The sequence below is a fragment of the Tachysurus fulvidraco genome, chromosome 25 (assembly GCF_022655615.1).
Source record: "Tachysurus fulvidraco isolate hzauxx_2018 chromosome 25, HZAU_PFXX_2.0, whole genome shotgun sequence".
Classification (NCBI taxonomy): Eukaryota; Metazoa; Chordata; class Actinopteri; order Siluriformes; family Bagridae; genus Tachysurus; species Tachysurus fulvidraco.
This window is the reverse complement of record NC_062542.1, coordinates 7459756-7480741: the sequence shown is the minus strand read 5'-3', so window position 1 is coordinate 7480741 and position 20986 is coordinate 7459756. Positions and strand designations below refer to the sequence as shown.

Below are 20986 nucleotides of genomic sequence, written 5' to 3'. Positions count from 1 at the left end.
TCTTGTTTCTTTTGTTCTGGATAGCTTCAAAAAAAAAAAAAAAAGAAAAGAAAAGAAAATACAGAAGGAATGATTATAAAATATTTGTCACGTTTATTTTGGACGTCAATCTGATTGTCAGAGATCATGTCCTGCCTGCAATACTGTCTTTACAAACTTATATATAACAGACTACTGCATTTGTGTGTCTGTGTATACATTTGTTCAAAAGGACTGACTTTGAAGGAATGTCAGACAGTGTATAAAAGAGGTTTTAACCCTGAGAAAGAACACTTTTAGTACCTTCCCTATTACATCCTGGGTCATACTGTATATATCAAAGCTGAGAAGTACAGCAGCAATAATGTTTGAGACAAATATATATTTATATATAAAACATCATGACTTCGTGCCAAATACAATATTGTCATGACAAGATTTTGAGTTATCTCCATATACAGACTGTCAAACTAATAAACAAGGTATAATTGTACATTTATAAAGTGAATCCAATTTTCGTTTTATGTCTTTTTTTCTTTTTCTTTTCTTTTTTTTGTGTGTGTAACCACACCTATACACAGCAAAAGCAGTTCAGCAACATGTCTAAGAACCTTATGACGCTGTCTTTGGGGTTTGTTTCTGATCATTTTATTTCTTCTCCAATGAATAATATATTACTCAAAACTACCAACACATATTTTGCTTCAATTGTCATTCTTTGTTGGGTTTCCACACTTTTCAAAATCTGGCTAATAAACAATCCTACATTGACAGTGATAAGCTCACATCTGTTACCAGACATTAGACATCTGCATTCAGGCAACAAACCACTGTAATGCTTAGTTGTACAATATAAAAGTCCTATAGTATTTAATGCACATAAAAAAAAATCTTGTATACAGGTTATATTACCAAATAACAACAGCAATGTATCAATGACAAAATGGTGCAGTAAAGGAAAGAGGTTCGGTGTCCTGATCTGTTGATAAGACAAAGGATTCGCAAGGATAACAGGGTGGAGCGATATCACATGGCTGATAATCCTTCTGCTCCCATCTGGAATATAAAATCATCTGTCAGTGATGGATGAGAGACAAACCCTTGTTCTGCTTTGGGCAAATAGGACCATAAATTTCACACAGTAATGTGGTTCAATATTTGTGAGGAGTGAGACTCACTATGTCTATGCCATTAAACAGCTCGCCGATGGATAATTTGGGGTAAATGACAGGAGTGTATGTAGAGAGACGCCTGTCCCACTCAGTGGGACCAAACACAGGCATGTCCTCCATAAAGATGCGCTTTAACTCACTGACACTGGCATGATGATTCAACACAATCTCCTGAGTCACATCAGAGTCCTGAGAGAGAGAGAGAGAGAGAGAGAGAGAGAGAGAGAGAGAGAGAGAGAGAGAGAGAGAGAGAGAGAGAGAGAGAAGAGTTCATAAGTTCATAATAATGTATCACACAGATACATCACTTTATTAAGAACAGCTGTACACTTGCTTTTATATGGAATTGATATAGGTACAGGGCAGGAGCTTCAGTTAATGTTCACTTTAAACATCAGAATTGGGAAAACATTCTTGGTTACATTGATTGTGGCAGTGAAGCTATTCTTAAAAGGTCTGGTTTGAAATATTACATGGTCTTTTTGTAGACTGGTGAGCTTGTGCCCACTGTAGCTTTAGAGTAATTTTCTTTATTTTCATATGTAGAATCCAGTGTGGTCTTAATAAGACTTTAATTGAAAAAAGTGACCGGGATGTGAATACTTTCTGAAAGCACTGTACATGCTGTCATTTGTCCTCATCCTCCTTAACCTTTTCTGGCAGCATTTGAACACATCAACCACAAGACTCTGTTGTCCATCCTCAGGATTCTTGGAATTTATTCTTGGAATGGTCGCCCTTATCAGTTAACATGGAGGGGATTGACATCTCCACTGGTATAAGACAATGTTCAGTACTTCTATCCTCTCCTTTTCTCCCTATATACTTTCTCTTGGCAAAGTTATATCCTTACATGCGTTCTCCCACCACTGCTATGCTGGGGACACTCAACTTCTCCCTCTCTCCCTCAGAGACCATGGCTTTTTCTCAGATCTCAGCATGTCTGGTGGAAAATCATCATGCATGATGGCTCATCAGAATCTTACGATATCTCTGAAAATCTCTCTGATCTCCCCTTCGACCACTGCTCACAACCTTGAGGTAACCATGGACAATCAACTGTCTTTTTCCTTACATGTCACTAATGTCACATTCTCATGTCTGTTCCTTCAGTTGGTCAGAAGGTTTCGACCATTTTTATCCACACAGGCTGCTCAGGTGTTTGTTCTCTTGTCATATTGAGACTGGACTACTGCAAATCTTAACCTTAAACCTTAGTTCTCACACACCACACCACTGCAAAAAAAGTTTTAGGCTGTTGGTATCCTATGTCTGCGACTTAGTAAACCAATGTTGATGTTGATGCATTTGTTCTTAAAAAAAATTAACAATGAGGAAATGTTCACAAACCTCTAACATTAGAATGCTGTGACGGATATAAATGGATTCACCCTCAATTCTCTTCTCTCTTTTCTGTAGAAAGACAAAACGTGAAGCAACAAATGTAAAGTATGTCTTTGTACATTGTCATACATGAGAAATATGTCTTTGCACATTTATCTTGGGATTGTATGCAATTTAGAGTGTACAGTAAGAAGTATCACAAATTCAAGGTATGATTGGCCGACCTTTCTCTTAATGATGGACTCTGATTCCACCTGCAGAGGCAAAGAAAGGTGATGTTCACTGGTACAGTTTGCAGTTACAGGTTAAAATGAATCTTATTCATTTTTAAACAAAGGATCCCTCTCTCAATGTGTACGTCAATGCAATATAGACATATATTATTCACCTATTCATATATTGACATATATGCATTATTATTATATTATTATCTAGATACTGTCCTGCTCACAGATAATACACATTCAATAATCACATTTTAATCATTTGTTTGCTATTGTTCTATTTGTAAGTTCAGGTTTTAGACCTTAGATTCTTGCTTTATATCTTGTGTGATCTCCTGTGTGATTTCCAGTCTCTTTAGACTCTCCTCTTGATAAGTGGGTCTTGTGATGCGAACAGATTGTGCAGTGGGAGTTGATGTCATTGGCTGATCAGCTGGAGTCAGTGGGATGACAGGGACTGATGGATGTATGAATCCTAACAAAAAAAAAAAAGAAAATAAGAGAAGTAGGCATTCGATCATTGCACATTATTTATCATGGTGGCTTTCAGTCAAAATCACACCACTTTCACCTATCAGGTCATTCCTATTAATCAGTTTCAGCATGTTTCCTATGATAATCGCAAATGCACTGTATGTTCCCCATGCAATGTTTTACCTGCCACTTTTCTTCTGTCTTCTGCCAAGGCTTGCTTCTTAAACAACTCGTCCTTCCTACGCTGGTCCTCCTCAGCTCTCTTGTAAATGTTCACTGGCAATAGATATTCAAAGAGAAGAGACAAGAATAAGATCTGAGAGCAAGAGAGAAAGATGACTCAAAAAGCATAAGAAAGTCTTTTTTTACCTGATATTTTAGAAACAGGCTCCAGCAAGAGGAACCAATCATCAATCACCTCCTGATGACGCTTTTCTGCTTTTGGTCCAGGCACATATGGATGAAGTCTTTTGTCCTCCACCACATGGCTTCTCTTTACGTCCTTACGGAGTTGCCCCTTCTGCACCTCCCTTAATCTCTTTTCTTCCAGAACCCATGTGTCTGACACACCCGCTGCAGTACAATCAATCAATACACACATTGTCAAATCCTATTAATTTAAACCATTGTTGTTTTCAGTATGTAGCAGGGCTTTACATTTTAGGTTTGTCTCTTAAATGTAAATGAGACCAGACACAAATAGATAATAAAGGATGAACTGAATCATTTGCAATCAAGAATGGTTCGCTCATTAGCAAATCTATACTATAATACCATCATTTTTCTGATTCATACCAAAAGACAGATATAATTTAACCACAAATTATAATTAGTTAAAAATACCTGTGGCAATGACCTTCTTCTCAATTTGTTCTGGTGTGAAAAGCACAAACCAGTTGTCTTCATCTTTGTGCATTGTAGCAGGAATTTTCTTTTCCACTCTTCCTACTATCACTTGCTTCTCATTGATGATCATGGGCTTCTTGACAAAGGTTACTTCCTTTTCCTTGATCGTGACTGTTTGCCGTGGTATCAGACTTGCCACATCTTCAACAATCAATACCATAGGCATTATAATCAACAAATATATTTCTCTGTTTTGCTAAAATCTTCAAACTTTTTGAGACAATTGGACTTTTTTCTTAGTGATATTAATGTAAAAAATGTAAAAAGTGTAAACTGCAATCTGCGATCACATGATGAAACTGCGCTTTATATTACATTTTGTGATTGTAGCTTCATTCAAACTTAAACATTATTCAAAATGCATTTAAATAATCTATTCATTATTAGTAAGTTCTCAAGCTTATAGGACACATTTCTTTACCACATTTTTATCCCTTATTTTTAACTTCATTTACTCTTTAATTCTGCACTGAATTAAACATCTCCCCTTTAGCATACTTGGTTTAAATGTTATAATTTTATTGGGAAAGTTGTATACAGTGTTTAAAAAAAACTTGTGTTGTCTGATTTATCTATGTGCCATTATTATTGTGGAAAAGTGTAAGCAGCTGTCTCAAATGCTTCCCCTTTCCCATCACCCTACTCACAAGAAGCCATTATACTCTACACACAAACCCAACAAAGTCCTGAATTATCCTATAACAGACTTGTGATGAGAAAATATTTCATTAAGAATGTCTAATCAGAAGATTTCCGTTCCACTGGCAGAACAAGTGTACTAATTAACTGTGAGAAAGGGTTAATCGAATCTCTTAACCTCTACCTGCAGGATTTTCTACATTATGCTGTTGTCACACGACCGTGCCATAGATAATTGGATAAATGAGCAGCACCATAGGTGGTCTTGTTGATACAGCATCTTTGTTCCTTTTTGAAATTGAGTCAAAAAGTTATCTTACTATCTGTGGTCCCGTTTTGAGCAAAAGATTCATTCATTCATTCATTCATTTTCTACCGCTTACCCGAACAACCTCGGGTCAAGGGGAGCCTGTCCATACACTATGGACATTTTTCCAGAGATACCAATCAACCTACCATGCATGTTTTTGGACCGGGGAGGAAACCGGAGTACCCGGAGGAAATCCCCAAGGCACGGGGAGAACATGCAAACTCCACACATACAAGGCAGAGGCGGGAATCGAACCCCCAACCCTGGAGGTGTGAGGCAAATGTGCTAACCACTAACCACCGTGCCCCCTGGCAAAAGGTTCATGTCTTGATCTCTCATGCAAATCAAGCTATAATAATTTTTCTTCATTGTATTGATGTTTATTTATATTTAATATTGTGGTGAGGAATACCAAGAAACCATTTGGCCTTTCATGAGGTCCCAAGATTGCTCAATTTATAATCATTTCAGTATGAGGTTAAGAAAAATTGCATACAAACTTAAATGCAAAAATTAGAATATCATAATAATTATTTAGAATTAATACTAAATCACCGAAGGCAAACTATAAACAATTAATAATAAGCTATGAAAGCTATGAGTAGGTTATATGAATATATTTTATCGTTATATACTGCTTAATATGTCACAATTCTATTCATAAATGTACAAAGATATCAATGTTTTTTTCCCATAGAGTCATCAGTCTGAACTAATAGCTACTGTACACATACAGTGTTGCTTGAACCCTTTAGAAACTCTATATTTGTGCATAAATATGACCTAAAACATCATTAGATTTTCATACGTTTTAAAAGCAGACAAACTGAAACCAATCAGACAAATCAATAATTATATTATAATTGCTAACTTTGAACAAGCCAGAGGACTAATTTGTGGAGGAATGAGACCAAAATAAAACTTGAATGAGAAAAAATAAGCAGCATTATTTTTGGAAAAAGAAAAATACTATATACAAGGACCACAAGCTCCCAAATCGGTCTATAAAGACTAATTAATGAGGAACAAAGATGTTTTGGAATGGCCTGACCTTAAGTCAAAAGAAAAATTATAGGACCTCAAGCAAGCAGTTCATATGAGGACACTGTTCTGTACTGATGAATGGAATGAAATACTTCCAAGCCATTCTGACTGATCAACAGTTACTGGAAACTTTACTTGCAGTAATTGGTGCATAAAGGCTCACACAGATACTGAAAGCAAAGGTTCACATACTTTTGCAAGTCACAGATATGTAATTCTGCATCATTGTTCTCAATAATTAAATGAAAACTTTCAAGCGACTAAAATACTGTACCTGGTGTGGTTATAGTTGTACCTGATGGAGTCAGTGCAGGTTGTGTGGTCTGTGTAGGCCGTGGAAGGAAGTCCAGCAAAATGTACCAGTCGTCTTTCATCTGGACAGGTGGTAGAGTGTTTGCTCTTTGGAGTTCCTCCCCTATCCACGGTCTAATCTCTGCTCTTTGCTCTGTTGTATAAAAGGTAGCACCTTGTATTTGTAAAAATACAGAAGTGATGAAGTAGATGGATTTTACATGGTTGCACAGTACATGGGATACAGCACTGTGCAACATTGTTTTCAACACAATTGTTAATAAAAAAAATACACATTAAAGAGTCAACAAAAACATTTCATTTTATCAGACATTTCTTTTCAATGATAAATTAAATTTATCGCAAAATCTTTGTATATCAGTAAAAAAAAATGTTATCAGTTTTTTATCTAACGGACAACTTAAAAGTGGTATAAAATTGAGTGCTGACTGTCAGGGATTAGCTGAAAAAACAGAAGCAAGTGTGACAAGCAAAAGCTCCTGAAGAACTGTCAGATTTTCCGAAGATTCTACCAGCCAATTTCCAAATAAAACGGCACAGCATGTATCTGAGACTACTGATGTACAGTTTGATGTAAAGATAAAGGCTTATCACACCAGTGTGTATGAATAATCTTATAATACACTTGATAAAATAATTCATATGTTAATACTGATTGAACACAGCCAATAAGACAGTTTTAACCAAGGGACTTGACCTGTAACTGCATGGTATTCTGGATCATGCTCTACCACATGTTTGTTTGACTGAAAATTGCATGAATGAGCAGGGTCACAAATTTAAATTTTATAGTGGACAGTAAATGCATATTGCTCACATAATTACATGTTAAATTATATATATGGCAACAAACTGTTTCTGCTTTGGTTAATGTTATTTATCTGGTTAGTTAAGTTGCCTCCACAAAGTGCAGGTAAGGCGGCTAATATTAAATTTATATCAGAATGTGTAATAAAAATTTAAATATGGGAAAAGTCATGCTGTATAAACTTTGGTTTCTGTTTACAGGCCTCAACTGGGTCTTATTTTGCAGATGAATTGGTCAGTGATTTCAAGAAACTATAAAATAAACAAATCCACTCAATTTCTCTATTTATTGTAAAGGAAGAAAGATAAAGTAAGCTGTATCAGCATGGATAAATGAGAGATGCAAATGTCACACAACAAACTTTACTAACATATTCCTTACCCGAAGAAACATCTCTCTTCTCGAAAGGAATTGGTTTCATCTGAATCACCTCATGAGATGTTTCTTGCATTTCTCTTCTCTCCTCCTCAGATTTCATCATCTTTACTTGCTTTTTTATTAGCTGTACTTCCTCCTCTCTGGTCTCTTTGTGAACATCTACAGCTGTGGCAAAAAATGAAGTAGACAAGATGCAACAATGCATGTGATTTTGCCTTTATGTACAGTACATGTGCTTGAGTGTTCATGTATCTCTGCTTCTTTAAGTGGAACGTACAGCTGGATAAACCAGTCATCATCCACCTTTTTCTGTGTCTGTTCTTCTCATTTTGACCTTAAGCCACAGAATTAACTTGATTATCTGTAGTCACTATTTAAACAACTGAGTACCATCTTGATACTGTACTCTATTTTTTTTATTTTAATCCTTGATATTTACTAATTTTGTGGTAAGGCATGCCTAACATGCCTAACCTTTCATAAGGTCCCAAGATCAATTCGTAATAATTTCAGTATGTTGTTAAAAACATCTAAAATGATATCATAATAATTAGCTATTCTAAATGACTGATGGCAAACTATAAACAAGAAAAAAACAGATGAAGATAAGAAAGCTACAAGTAGGTTATATAAATACATTCTATAAATATACTGTATAATGTGTGTAAATATATATTGTATACTAAGTGACATGTCACAAATTTATACATAATTTCCAAAGAAATCACTGATTTTCTGCCCCATAGAGTCTAACTATAACCCTAACCCAGTCTAAAGTAGTAGCTACTGTACAAACTGCATATAAAATACCTGGTGTGGTTTTAGTTGTACCTGATGGAGGCAGTTCAGTTTGTGTGGTCTGTGTAGGTCGTGTAGGCAAGTCAAGAAAATTGTCCCAGTCATCTTTCATCTGGACAGGTGGTAGAGTGTTTGCTCTTTGGAGTTCCCCCTCTATCCACTGTGTAATCTCTGCTTTTTGCTCTGTTGTATTGAGCAGTGCAGGTTTTGTAGTCTGTGTAGGTCGTGGAAGCAAGTCCAGCAAAATGTACCAGTCGTCTTTCATCTGGACAGATGTTAGAGTGTTTGCTCCCTGGAGTTTCTCCTCTGTCCACTGACTCATCTCTGCTTTCCGCTCTGTTGTGTCCATGGTAAGACCTTGCATTTGGAAAAAATACAGAAGTGATGAAGTGGATAGAATTTATACACCTGTATCTATATATGGTACTGTAGAAAATTTGTAGGCATTATAAAATTTTTATTACAAATTTTATCTAAGATGATTTTTAATACTAAATTAATCTAAGATGAACCAAAATCAAATGTAAGAGAAAATTGGAGCATTTTTTTTTAAACGTTAGTGCTAAGTGCCTAAATGTTTGTGAGGTAGCTAATATTAAATTTATGTCTGAGTTTGTAATTAAAAACAAAATATGTGACCAGTCATAATGTAGAAACTTAGTTATAAAAAAGTTCTGTACAATATCCAATGCCATTCAATTTCTCTGCTTACTATAAAGAGACTAGGAAAGAGACAGTAAGGTGTGTAAGAGGGTAGAAATGAGAGATGTACTGTAAATGTCACACTGCAAACTTTACTAATACATTCGTCACCTGCAGGAACATCTCTCTTCTCGAATGGGATTGGATTCATGTGAACCACTTCATGAGCGGTTTCTAGCATTTCTCTTCTCTCCTCTTCAATTATTATCGTTTTTACTTGGGGTTTGATTAGCTGTACTTCCTCCTCTCTGGTCTCTTTGTGAACATCTACAGCTGTGACGAGAAATGAAATAGACAAGATGCAACATTGCTTGTGGTTTCGCATTTACGTACATGTGTTTGAGTGTTCTTGTACCTGTCTGTTTACCGGCTTCTTTAGGAGGAACGTACAGCTGGACAAACCAGTCATCATCAACCTGTTTCTGTGTCTGTTCTTCTCTTTGTACTGGTAAAATTGGTTGTGTTTCTCCCACATAAATTGTTCTCTCCTCTCTCCATTTGGACTCTTCATCTAAGTTTTTGTGCTCCTCTACCACATTCACCCAAGATGACTGGACAGTCTCTACTAATGTAAAGGGGGGAAAATATATATATATGCAATATATATAGGTAATAAATAGCTGTCATTCAGATCAATCAGATCAGAAATAGCAAAGTAAGCACTTTATTGTTTATCATTTATTTTTCAGACAAGATGCAACAATGCATGTGATTTCGCATTTACATACTGTACATGTGTTTGAGTGTTCCTGTACCTCTCTGTTTACCTGCTCTTTTGTTATTAATATACCTGTTATTATTTCTAGTAGTAGTAGTAGTACCATTTATTAATTAATTCTTCTGGGTAATAACAATAACAATAAAAATAACAATTATTATTATTATTATTATTATTATTATTATTATTATTAGTAGTATTAGTATTAGTATTAGTATTAATAATAATAATAATAATAATAATAATAATAATAATAATAATAATAATAATAATAAAACCCATTAAACATGGGCAATGAGAGCACTCCCTGTGGCTACTTGTTTGAAGCTAAATAATTTTTTATTTAGCGATGTATAATGAAGAATAAAAAAATGTAGTGAAGACAGTAATGTCGCTAGTTTTAATTAACTAGCCCGAAAAACTGGTAGGTTAAATTAATATATTCTGTCCTTCTATACTACACTGATATACTGTGTCACTATTTAATCATATTCCACAAAGGTTAAACAAAGCCCTCTAATTCCATCTAGAGTCATCATTCTGAACTAATAGCTACTGTACATATATAAAATACCTGGTGTAGTTTTAGTTATACCTGATTGAGGCAGTGCAGGTTGTGTGGTCTGTGTAGGTTGTGGAAGCAAGTCCAGCAAAGTGTACCAGTCGTCTTTCATCTGGACAGATGTTAGAGTGTTTGCTCCCTGGAGTTTCTCCTCTGTCCACTGACTCATCTCTGCTTTCCGCTCTGTTGTGTCCATGGTAAGACCTTGCATTTGGAAAAAATACAGAAGTGATGAAGTGGATAGAATTTATACACCTGTATCTATATATGGTACTGTAGAAAATTTTTAGGCATTATAAAATTTTATTACAAATTTTATCTAAGATGATTTTTAATACTAAATGAATCTAAGATGAACCAAAATCAAATGTAAGAGAAAATTGGAGCATTTTTTTTTAAACGTTAGTGCTAAGTGCCTAAATGTTTGTGAGGTAGCTAATATTAAATTTATGTCTGAGTTTGTAATTAAAAACAAAATATGTGACCAGTCATAATGTAGAAACTTAGTTATAAAAAAGTTCTGTACAATATCCAATGCCATTCAATTTCTCTGCTTACTATAAAGAGACTAGGAAAGAGACAGTAAGGTGTGTAAGAGGGTAGAAATGAGAGATGTACTGTAAATGTCACACTGCAAACTTTACTAATACATTCATCACCTGCAGGAACATCTCTCTTCTCGAATGGGATTGGATTCATGTGAACCACTTCATGAGCGGTTTCTAGCATTTCTCTTCTCTCCTCTTCAATTATTATCGTTTTTACTTGGGGTTTGATTAGCTGTACTTCCTCCTCTCTGGTCTCTTTGTGAACATCTACAGCTGAAATAGACAAGATGCAACATTGCATGTGGTTTCGCATTTATGTACATGTGTTTGAGTGTTCTTGTACCTGTCTGTTTACCGGCTTCTTTAGGAGGAACGTACAGCTGGATAAACCTGTCATCATCGACCTGTTTCTGTGTCTGTTCTTCTCTTTGTACTGGTAAAATTGGGTGTGTTTCTTCCACATAAATTGTTCTCTCCTCTCTCCATTTGGACTCTTCATCCAAGTTTTTGTGCTCCTCTACCACATTCACCCAAGATGACTGGACAGTCTCTACTAATGTAAAAGGGGGAAAATATATATATATATATATATATATATATATATATATATATATATATATATATATATATGTATATATATACATACATACATATATATTTACATACATACATATAATATATATATATATATATATATATACAGTATATATATATATATATACAGTAATATACCAGAAGATATATAATATATACTGGTAATGAATAGCTGTCATTCAGATCAATCAGATCAGAAATATCAAAGTAAGCACTTTATTGTTTATCATTCATTTTTCATGTGTACATATTAAATCATTTGAACTTTAGCCTGTATGTCCATCCTTTGAGCTCCATTCATACCAAGCTTGTTATAATCCTTCTCAGAATTTTCATCCATGATCTTTGGTAGTATTGTGGTAAGACATATGCTGGGAAGATCATTTGACCTTTCATGATTGCTCAAAGTCGTATACAGATTTAGAAAATTAAAATGTATCAGAATAATCAGCTTTACTAAATCATTCAAAACAACTAGGTAAGAAAACTATACATAGATCATATTAATGATTCTATACTGATCTATATGATTTTCCCACAGTCGTCTCTCTGAAGTAGTAGCTTCTGTACATACAAACAATATGTATTGTTTGATTATACACAGTACGTGCTGTTTTAGTCGTACCTGATGGCGGCAGTGCAGGTTGTGTGGTCTGTGTAGGTCGTGGAAGCAAGTCCAGTAAATTGTACCAGTCGTCTTTCATCTGGACAGATGTTAGAATGTTTGCTCTCTGGAGTTTCTCCTCTGTCCACTGACTCAGCTCTGCTTTCCGCTCTGTTGTGTCCGTGGCAAGACCTTGCATTTGGAAAAATACAGAAGTGATTAAGTGGATAGAATCTACACACTTGTATCTATATATATGGTTTCACATTTACGTACATGGTAGGTTTTAGGCACTATAAAAGTTTTAAAACTAATTTTGTCTAATGTGCCTTCTGTATTTTTGGGTCAGTGGAAAAAAGTCACTTTTGCAAGCATTATTTTTCTAACCTAATTTAAATGCAAGAGAAAATCAGGGCAGTATTTTATTTTTCCACAAAAACTTTGTGCTAAGTTGGCTGCCTAAATGTTTGTGAGGTAGCTAATATTAAATGTATGTAATATGTGAACAGTCATAATGTCAAAACAGTTATTTGATTGCAGGCCTCAGCTGGATCTGGTATGGTAGGACAAATTGTAATTGTAAAAAATTAGATAAATTAGAATTTATACAGTTGTATATGGGTTATAATGAACATTGCCACTATAGAGTTTCTACATAAAGTCCTGTGCAGTCTTACAGTAAACTGTAAATTTCTGTAATACTAATTTTGTCTCTATGTTTATTTTATGACAGGCATTGAGAATGTAAGAAATGGAAATGAAATGAAAGAAGAAATTGATTTTCTTCTATTTTTACTGTAGCTATTATTTTTATCATGCAAGTCATCAGTTTGTTTTTAACAGCACTTTCATGAAGCTATAAAACATCTCTGTGATGGACCCACTCCATTCCAATTAATTTAACTGATATACAGGTAACTTGAATATTACTAAAACTACATATTGGGGCTTCATTACAGTGTTAAAAGTGAAAAATTACCATTTTAAAATTAGTGTTCTGCTGAAATACAGGATTATTTTAAAGTTTCCATGATCTGATAATGACATGATATAAATACAAAATAAGATAACCCTAAAACACAATGCTCCAAAGCATCATTAATGTTCTTACAACTATTTGAAATCACTATTTCTATACTTTTGCTGTCAACTTTAGTATGAACGCCTATGATCTTGCTCATTCATGCAATAATCAAATCAGCCAATCATGTGGCAGCAATGCCAATCATGTGGCAGCAATGCCAATCGTGGCAGTAGTAGACTTCCTGTCAACTTGTTGAAGTCTGGCCATTTTCCTCCCACATGTTCTTTGCTTTCTCTTGTTCATGAGGAGAAAATGGCCAGACTTGAACGAGTTGACAGGAAGGCTACATTGTCTGAAATATCCACTGTTGTACACACCACAATGAGAACAGAACAGAAAAACATGCCAAAACTTGAGGAGGATGAATTACAATAGCAAAAGACCACATTGGGTTCCCCTGCTGTCATCCAAGAATATGAATCTGAGGCTATACTGCAAACAGGTTCACCAAAATTGGACAGCTGAAGTTTTGAAAAATCTTGCCTGGTCTTCAAAGACCGGGTTTGATAAACTTGCTCAAAGTAGCCTCAGATTCCTGCAGTTGGAAAAGTAGAGAAATAGCTAAAATGAAGTCTTGGACATATGTCATAAAGACAGATATGTACTAGATAAAAACCTCACAAGTTGCTGTCTAACATGAAGTCAGTAGTACTGCTTTATAACAAATTTATGCAACGTACATGAATATGTTAAGGCCGGCAATGGCACAAAAAGTGTTTCCAATCATTGCGTAAACTAGCAATTTGCAGTCAGTTGCTTACTGCTTTTACCAGACTCTTGATAACACTAATCTCAAATCAAGTATTATGTGAGCTATAACTGCACACATAATTAGCATGATATATATGACATACTGTCCTGTATAACACAGATCTGAATAAAGTTGCTTACCTGCATTTGCTGAAGATACCACTAAGGGTTTGCGATCCAGCATAAGGTACCAGTCACCTCTGTCTCCTTGTTCAGGTTTTTTCTGCAGCTTTTTTTCAGAAGTTTCCACTCCTAGAAGTCTCACAGGTGCTGAAGATGCCATCAATTTGTTCTCCAGCAAAATGTACCAATCATCGTTCTCCCCAAGCTGTCTTCCTGCCTGCTGAACTTCTTGTAGTTTTTGCTCCAATAATTCTACTTCCTGTAATTTCCCTTTTAGCCTTTCTATGTCCTGCAGTGTTCGTTCAACACTCTCCACTTCTTGTAATGTTTCCTCTAATTCCTCTATATTTTCCTCAGACACCACTTCACCTGGCTTTAACATCAGTTCATGTTCAGTTCTAATTCTTTGTTCAACAAAAGCCTCCTGAGGTTGTCCAGCATAAGATTCCACCACCTGCCTTCTCTGTTCATACATTACTACTGTTTGTAATTCTTCTCCATCCACCTCACCTTCCATCATTTCCCTCATAACTTTCACTATTTGCTCACTGCCCCTAGTCTCCAACTCTAGATTTTTGCCAACAACATCTGGACTTAAGTTTCTTTCCATTTCCAGTTCCTCGTGTTGCTCTGTCACAGCATCATCCTCATTTCTTTTCCAGACAATATTTATACTCTTCTCTGAGTTTCCTTTTATATATTCCAGCTCTTCTGTCTGCTCTTCTGCTTGAGAGGACTGGAAAGACACTGAGGATAAAAACAGAAATATCATAATATGAATGCTGTGTTGCCAGGTCATCAAATTCCCACAAGCATTATGAGTTTTTCTTACCAGCAGGTCTGCAGTTGGACTGTCTGTTTTAATTGCGTTAATGATGTCATATGCCTTGCAGACTAAATATATGAGTTGATGATTTTTAATGCAATCCAGATGCAACAGTAAACAAACCTTGGATACACCTTTTATTATATGACTGCATTGGAGAATTGGTCTGATTATTCACATTTTAATGAAAAATATTTATCTATAATATGGCTTATTTTTAAGACATATTTCATGCTATTACTTTCATTTTGTAAATATTGCCCAATTTGTACTGGTAGCCATGATTGTATATGGTTGAGATTATATAATTTTTAAGCTTTGGTATTGGTATGGATTTATTGATCATTTAACCTTTGGACTAATTTTGTCAGACAGATCTGATAACTTTTCCTAATGATAAAAAGATGGAGAGACTATATTTGGCCTCTGGTATGAACAAACGCTCTGAAATTTTATCCAAGAAAAACGCTTTAGTAACAAGCAACAAAATCAGAACTCACATAGTTGGGTCTTCCAGTGCCTTACACCGGGCTGATATGTGTGGGGTTCGAGGAGAACAAACCAGTCATCAGCTTGCAGTTTCCAAACCTGGAATTTATCACTTTCCAAAATGTCAGAATCTGTGCAAGACATTTATATGGCAAAACTTTTTAAATGTAATCAAACCCAAACAAACCTAATTCAGTCCTACTGTATTTTGTTATGCTAGAACAACTAAAAATAGCCATGAATAAAGTGGAAAGAAAATGTTGAAAAGGAGAAATAAAAATTGTAAGCACTGAAGTATAATGTGAAAAGAGAAATAAAGATTAAATTTACCTGAAGATAAGGATGAGTAAGGATGCTGAGTGGGAAAGGAGCGCCCACCCAACAGCTGAAACCACTCATTATCCAGCTCATCCACTTCCTCTCTTTCTTTATATGCAAGTGTCTCTCCAGCTGTCACTTGGTACTTATCTGTGTGCACATCTGGCTTAATAAGTGATTGTTTCTTACAAAATTCTTATTCAGTGTATGACACACAGGTTATAGATTGATTCACTGGACTCTACCTGGGCTATAAGCGGGCCATGTTTCATCAGAGCTAAGCAGTTGAAACCAGTCGACAAATTCGGTTCTGTTTGGGCGCTTCATATCCACACGAAAGCTTTCTTTTGCTGAAAGAATAATTAACAACAGCTGTTGACACACTGGACTGTATTGAGTGTTGGCAACTTCAGTCCAAAACATAGGGAGTTAGTGATATTTATGCAGGAAATATTTGGATTAAGCATCATAGCATTAAATTGATATTCTGGGTGTACCACTTAGATCATGCAAATCACCTACATGTAGTACAAGACTTTGTGGTTGCCAGATTTCTTGAATTTTTTCAATAACCTCAAGACAAGTGGCATTACAAACAAGTACCGCTTTTTTAAGCCCAAAAAGGATTCAGTACACAAATTCAGTATTTAATTTTACTGAACATTTCAAACATGCACCTTTCCTCTTGATGGTTGAGCGTGCAAAGCGTGGAGCTGCTCGCTTGATGGTGGTGCTGACCTCTAGAGATTCCTCATTCCTTGAACCCAACTGGAGGGGAGCCTTGGCAAGGTCCTTCAAATTCCTAAGAAATTAATGAACATATGATAAAAATGTATTTTTAGGGTTGTCTAGAAGTTTGTAGCATGTCATCATTTCTGTCATTTAAACTGCAGGAGAAGCTTGATTCAGTTGTATTATTTATTATGTTGTGATCAGAGTTCCCTGATGTTCCAACACATTATGATACTTATAGCTGTGTATAACTGTACATAAGCAGATATAAGCTGCTACCTGAAAAAGCCATGATGCTCCACAGCAATTTTCCACAGGCATTTGCATGCACGGTAGCTGGGAAGAGTGAATTTGATGGTATTTTCAGATGCATCCTGGATAGAATCCAAAGAGAATCACTTAATCAGATTATGCTCCAGAAGATTTCCCTTATTCAGCCCACATATTAAGTGTGTGAGACACATGTTTACCTCTGAGTGAAAAATCCTGGCTTGGAAGTTGCTGCGTTTGTAAGATATATTCAGAACTGTGGGCCAGCTGAAACTCTGTGTGTTTTCTTCATCCTCATACACTACTAGACCCTCAGCACACACACCCAGCATCACATCTCCACCACTGGCATCCTATACACACAAACCATAAGCATAAACAAATCAAATAATTAATGTACATATCAATACTAAGAAGGAGAACATTTCAGCATGTGTAAGTGCAGTTTCATGCTCAGGCTACCTTAGCAGGATGCAGATGTACTCCGTACATGTGGAGCGTCTTGACATTCTGCAGGAAACCCTGATCTGCTTCAGCAGGACTCATGGATCTGCAGTGACACATACAGAAAAAAACAGTGTGTGTATGTGTGTGGATGAGTATTCAGAAGAATCCACCCATAAAACTTATTTTTTAATTCAGACTGACTGAAAAATGCTTTTGTATTTTACTTAAAAATTCTAACATATTTTATGACATAATATACATTTTTTTTTTAAATCATTTTAAATTTCATCAAGAGGATGACGATGCTTGTGGATAACCAAAATACTTGAGTGTTTGATGGAGCTCTGCCACATCCTCCTCCAGCTCTGGAGTCTGATTGGGTGCAAGAGGAATATTACTGAAGAACTCTTTCCTGTGTAGTTCAGGATTATAATCTCCAAATTCTGCCTGGACTGTGTATGATCCCAAAACTGCCAAAATATCGGATGGACATGGGAGACGGCTTGCCAGGATGTCTGCTCTGAGCTGAAGGCACAGTAAGTATCTGAGAGAAAATAATAATGCATAAGGAAGTAAATAAATACATGTAGCATATTGCTCGCACAAACATATATAAACAATAGGCAAATATTCTCAGGAACCGAAACATGTTAAATCAACTTGAACAACTTTTTTTGAAGCTTGATGAGTGTGTGATGAGCTTACAGTTTCTCTCTATAGAGAGGACAAATATTCTGAGAATTATACAAAACAGACATTTTGACAATTTACTGTTTTTTTTTTTTTTACTGTACATAAAAGGCAGCTGTTGTCATATAAATGAGACGAAATATGCTTTATTGGTTAGTTTTCTTTTCTAATTTTTATTCATCAATTGTCTATACTGTACACTTTAGATTATTGACAACATCTTGCATGGACAGTAGATTATTTTAAATGATGACAGGAATTTTTTGTAGTGATTGGTTTGTCCTCTTTTTGATTTAATGAGCATTTGAGCTGTCTGTACTCGAGCTAGCATGGATACCACGACTTTGTGCAAAATATTTTTAGTAATTTTACATCCAATTCATTACTGAGGCGTCAGTGGAAAAGCTATTGGTGTTGAGTGCAGATTGTGTGTGGGGTGATTATTATAACCATGCAGGTTACAAGTATCAGAATAACTGCCAATTTTGAGTTAGGAGTAGGTGTGTAGCATTAGATATAGAAATACACTATATGGTCAAAAGTATGACCATCACACCCCATAGTTGGAGGCAGACAATGAAGGCCCCTTAGGCCTAAACCTGTTTTATGACAGTGTCCCTGTATAGAATGTGAGGGCCGTAAAGAAATGGTTTGCCAAGGTCAGAGTGGAAGAACTCAGGTTGACTGCACAAAGCCCTGACCTTAACCCCACCAGAAACCATTGGGATGAAGTGGAACACTGACTGATCACCAGGCCTCGTCATGCAACTGTACCTTGACTGTAACCATGCTGAAATCCGGTGGAAAGAATTTATAAGAGTTTATACCAGCTAAGGTGGATTCATGTGGAATGGGAGGTTTAAAAAGCAAACATAAACATGAGGCTCAGGTTTCCTCAAAATTTTGGCCATACTATGTACCTCTGTCAGTAGAAGGAGACAGAGAGAGAGAAATAAAGTGAGCGAGAGAGAGATAGATTTTACCTCGTTATGTCCTCAGCCAGTAAAGAAGGGTCAGGTGGGTAGAGCTTGACACTGAATGTAAATGTAGTATCATGACCTAAAACCACAATCAGCAGTGAACCTCAGGATAACTGCAAACAAACACATAGATCTAATACGCATTAAACATAACAGAACAAATGCACTCACTTATGATCTGCTTGTGAACCGGTTTGGAAAATTCCAACCACACCTGAAGAAAGATCATAAAAAATCAGTTAATATAATAACTGATAAATATGCCTCTAATTGAGCTACTATAGAACCATATTTAAAGCAAATAACTAATTAAATATGAGGCTATGTTGTGTTATTAATACATGATACACGCAAATTTATATTCATTCTATCTAGAATTAATTTTTTCACCTTATTGTTAGATGAATCCCATGCTGCCAGGCCAAAATAGTCCCTCTCTAGAAGATTGAGATACTCACAGACTTCATTAAACAGAACCTGACCAACTGCTTTTTTCTAGAAACACAGATACAAAAAAATTCTTAACAACCCATGAAACTGCAGATTGTTGACAGAACGATAAGGAGGTAAATACTGACCTCTAAGTCGCGCTCAATGACAGCGCCGTCCAAAAGTATAACTCGGCAACGAAGCGCTGTCATCTTTACTCTCCTTCAACAGATTTTTATAAACATAACTGAATTAATTGCCAGATTCCCCAATGTTATCAATAATAAACATGCATGAATTACACAAATTATATTTCAAAATAATTTCTGGTAAATCTCTGATTCTGGTGAACTCTACACTATTTATGCATTTATGTGTTTATTGTAGAATTATTGACACCCTTCCTAAAACAGAGAAAACATAATATAAACTAAACATAACACACAATAAGTAAAACTTCCAATCAGTCAGTAGGAGAGACTGTTAATCTATGTACAAAAAAATTTGCTTTAAATCTACGTCTTTAAATGTGATTGTTTTTCCCTCCAAAATGTGTCAACTTTAAGCAATATATCAATAAATTGAAATCAATTCAATATATTCTTATTATTATTATTATTATTATTATTATTATTATTATTATTATTATTATTATTATTATTATGTGTATTCATGTTGATCAAGAAACTACAGAGATGGACCTTTACCTCATCCATCGAGTTTCTAGAACAAAACTTCATAGAACAATTAGCATATCTTTTTTCCCCCAGGATTGTTGAATAAAACCGTAAGAGGACTTAATTTGTAATGTTTAGTGAGTGCATTTGTATTAGTATCTACGCATGTGTGAGGGATGGAAAGTTGCCCTGTCCACACTGCACTGTTCTGTTAAAAGATAGGGCTATGGGTGTTTTTTGGAGATAAACAACACCCCACCCCACCCCGAGCCCACACACACGTACATGCAAGACATATTCACAAAAAATAGCAACAAAGTCCAGTAATTGTGGAATACTGTATAGAAATGCTATAAATAATCCTTTCCGTTAATCAAAATATAAGCAAAGGTGACTTAAAAAAATTAATTTTGGCAGATTAATACTTTATAGACACGAATATTTGCTGCTACAAAAAACAAACTGTCATTTATCCTGCTATTTTTCTTATAATTAAACATGTTTTCTAATCTAATTGAATTAACATAAACTTCCAATTTTTTTAATCTGTCTTCTGTAAAGTGATTTTAGATTTTTAGATTTTAGAAGTAAATGAATGTATTTGTTCTTTGCATGTTGAAATGTTTACTAAAAATATAGTAAAAAGTTTTAACATCAGATCTATCTCGTATCCTTAGTTAAATCTTAGTTTCACCCGTAACACTTTAATTTAATCACCTATTTAGATTATTTAAAAGGTAATAATCTTTACATTATCTGCAGAACATCATAGTTTACAATACTGTACAGTGCTACATGAGTTAGAATTATTTATATTTACTTTGTATTTACTGTAATATTATTACTTTTTTACCACACAGATCAGACTATTTTTCTAAGCAAAATCACTGAAACTAATAAAAGCTTACCTGATCAAGTGAAATGTTTGTCAGCTCACTTCTTTTGCTTATTCCAGAAGCAGTGAGGCAGGAAACAATTCAAGCGAAGCTTCCATGACGTTAGAGCTGAGATAAGGGGAAGAGGAGCTTCAAGAGAAAACTGGACTAGCTTTTAAT

General features: G+C 35.3%; 1 protein-coding gene across 14 annotated transcripts; it reads right to left on the bottom strand.

The window, feature by feature from the left end:
• Positions 1–70: 70 nt before the first annotated feature.
• Positions 71–20986, bottom strand: epb41b (erythrocyte membrane protein band 4.1b). Of its 14 annotated transcripts, none has more exons than XM_027172246.2 (31): positions 20840–20986; positions 19404–19476; positions 19216–19320; positions 18997–19039; positions 18829–18904; positions 17481–17699; positions 17171–17258; positions 16909–17061; positions 16718–16812; positions 16384–16508; positions 15952–16056; positions 15719–15856; positions 15400–15519; positions 14092–14820; positions 12138–12308; positions 11262–11471; positions 11030–11191; positions 10404–10574; positions 9446–9655; positions 9202–9363; positions 8401–8745; positions 7594–7755; positions 6388–6558; positions 4037–4240; positions 3563–3766; positions 3377–3469; positions 3022–3194; positions 2720–2749; positions 2502–2564; positions 1158–1340; positions 71–1035 (listed from the first exon to the last, which is right to left on the bottom strand). In XM_027172246.2, exons 2-31 carry the CDS (start codon positions 19464–19466, stop codon positions 1006–1008), a joined length of 4803 nt encoding a protein of 1600 aa, XP_027028047.2. In that variant the 5' UTR covers positions 19467–19476; positions 20840–20986; the 3' UTR covers positions 71–1005. The 14 variants fall into 14 exon arrangements, with proteins under 14 accessions (XP_027028047.2, XP_027028021.2, XP_027027990.2 ...); XM_027172220.2 differs by having other exon boundaries at positions 6367–6558; positions 9458–9655; XM_027172189.2 differs by having other exon boundaries at positions 6367–6558; positions 9446–9652.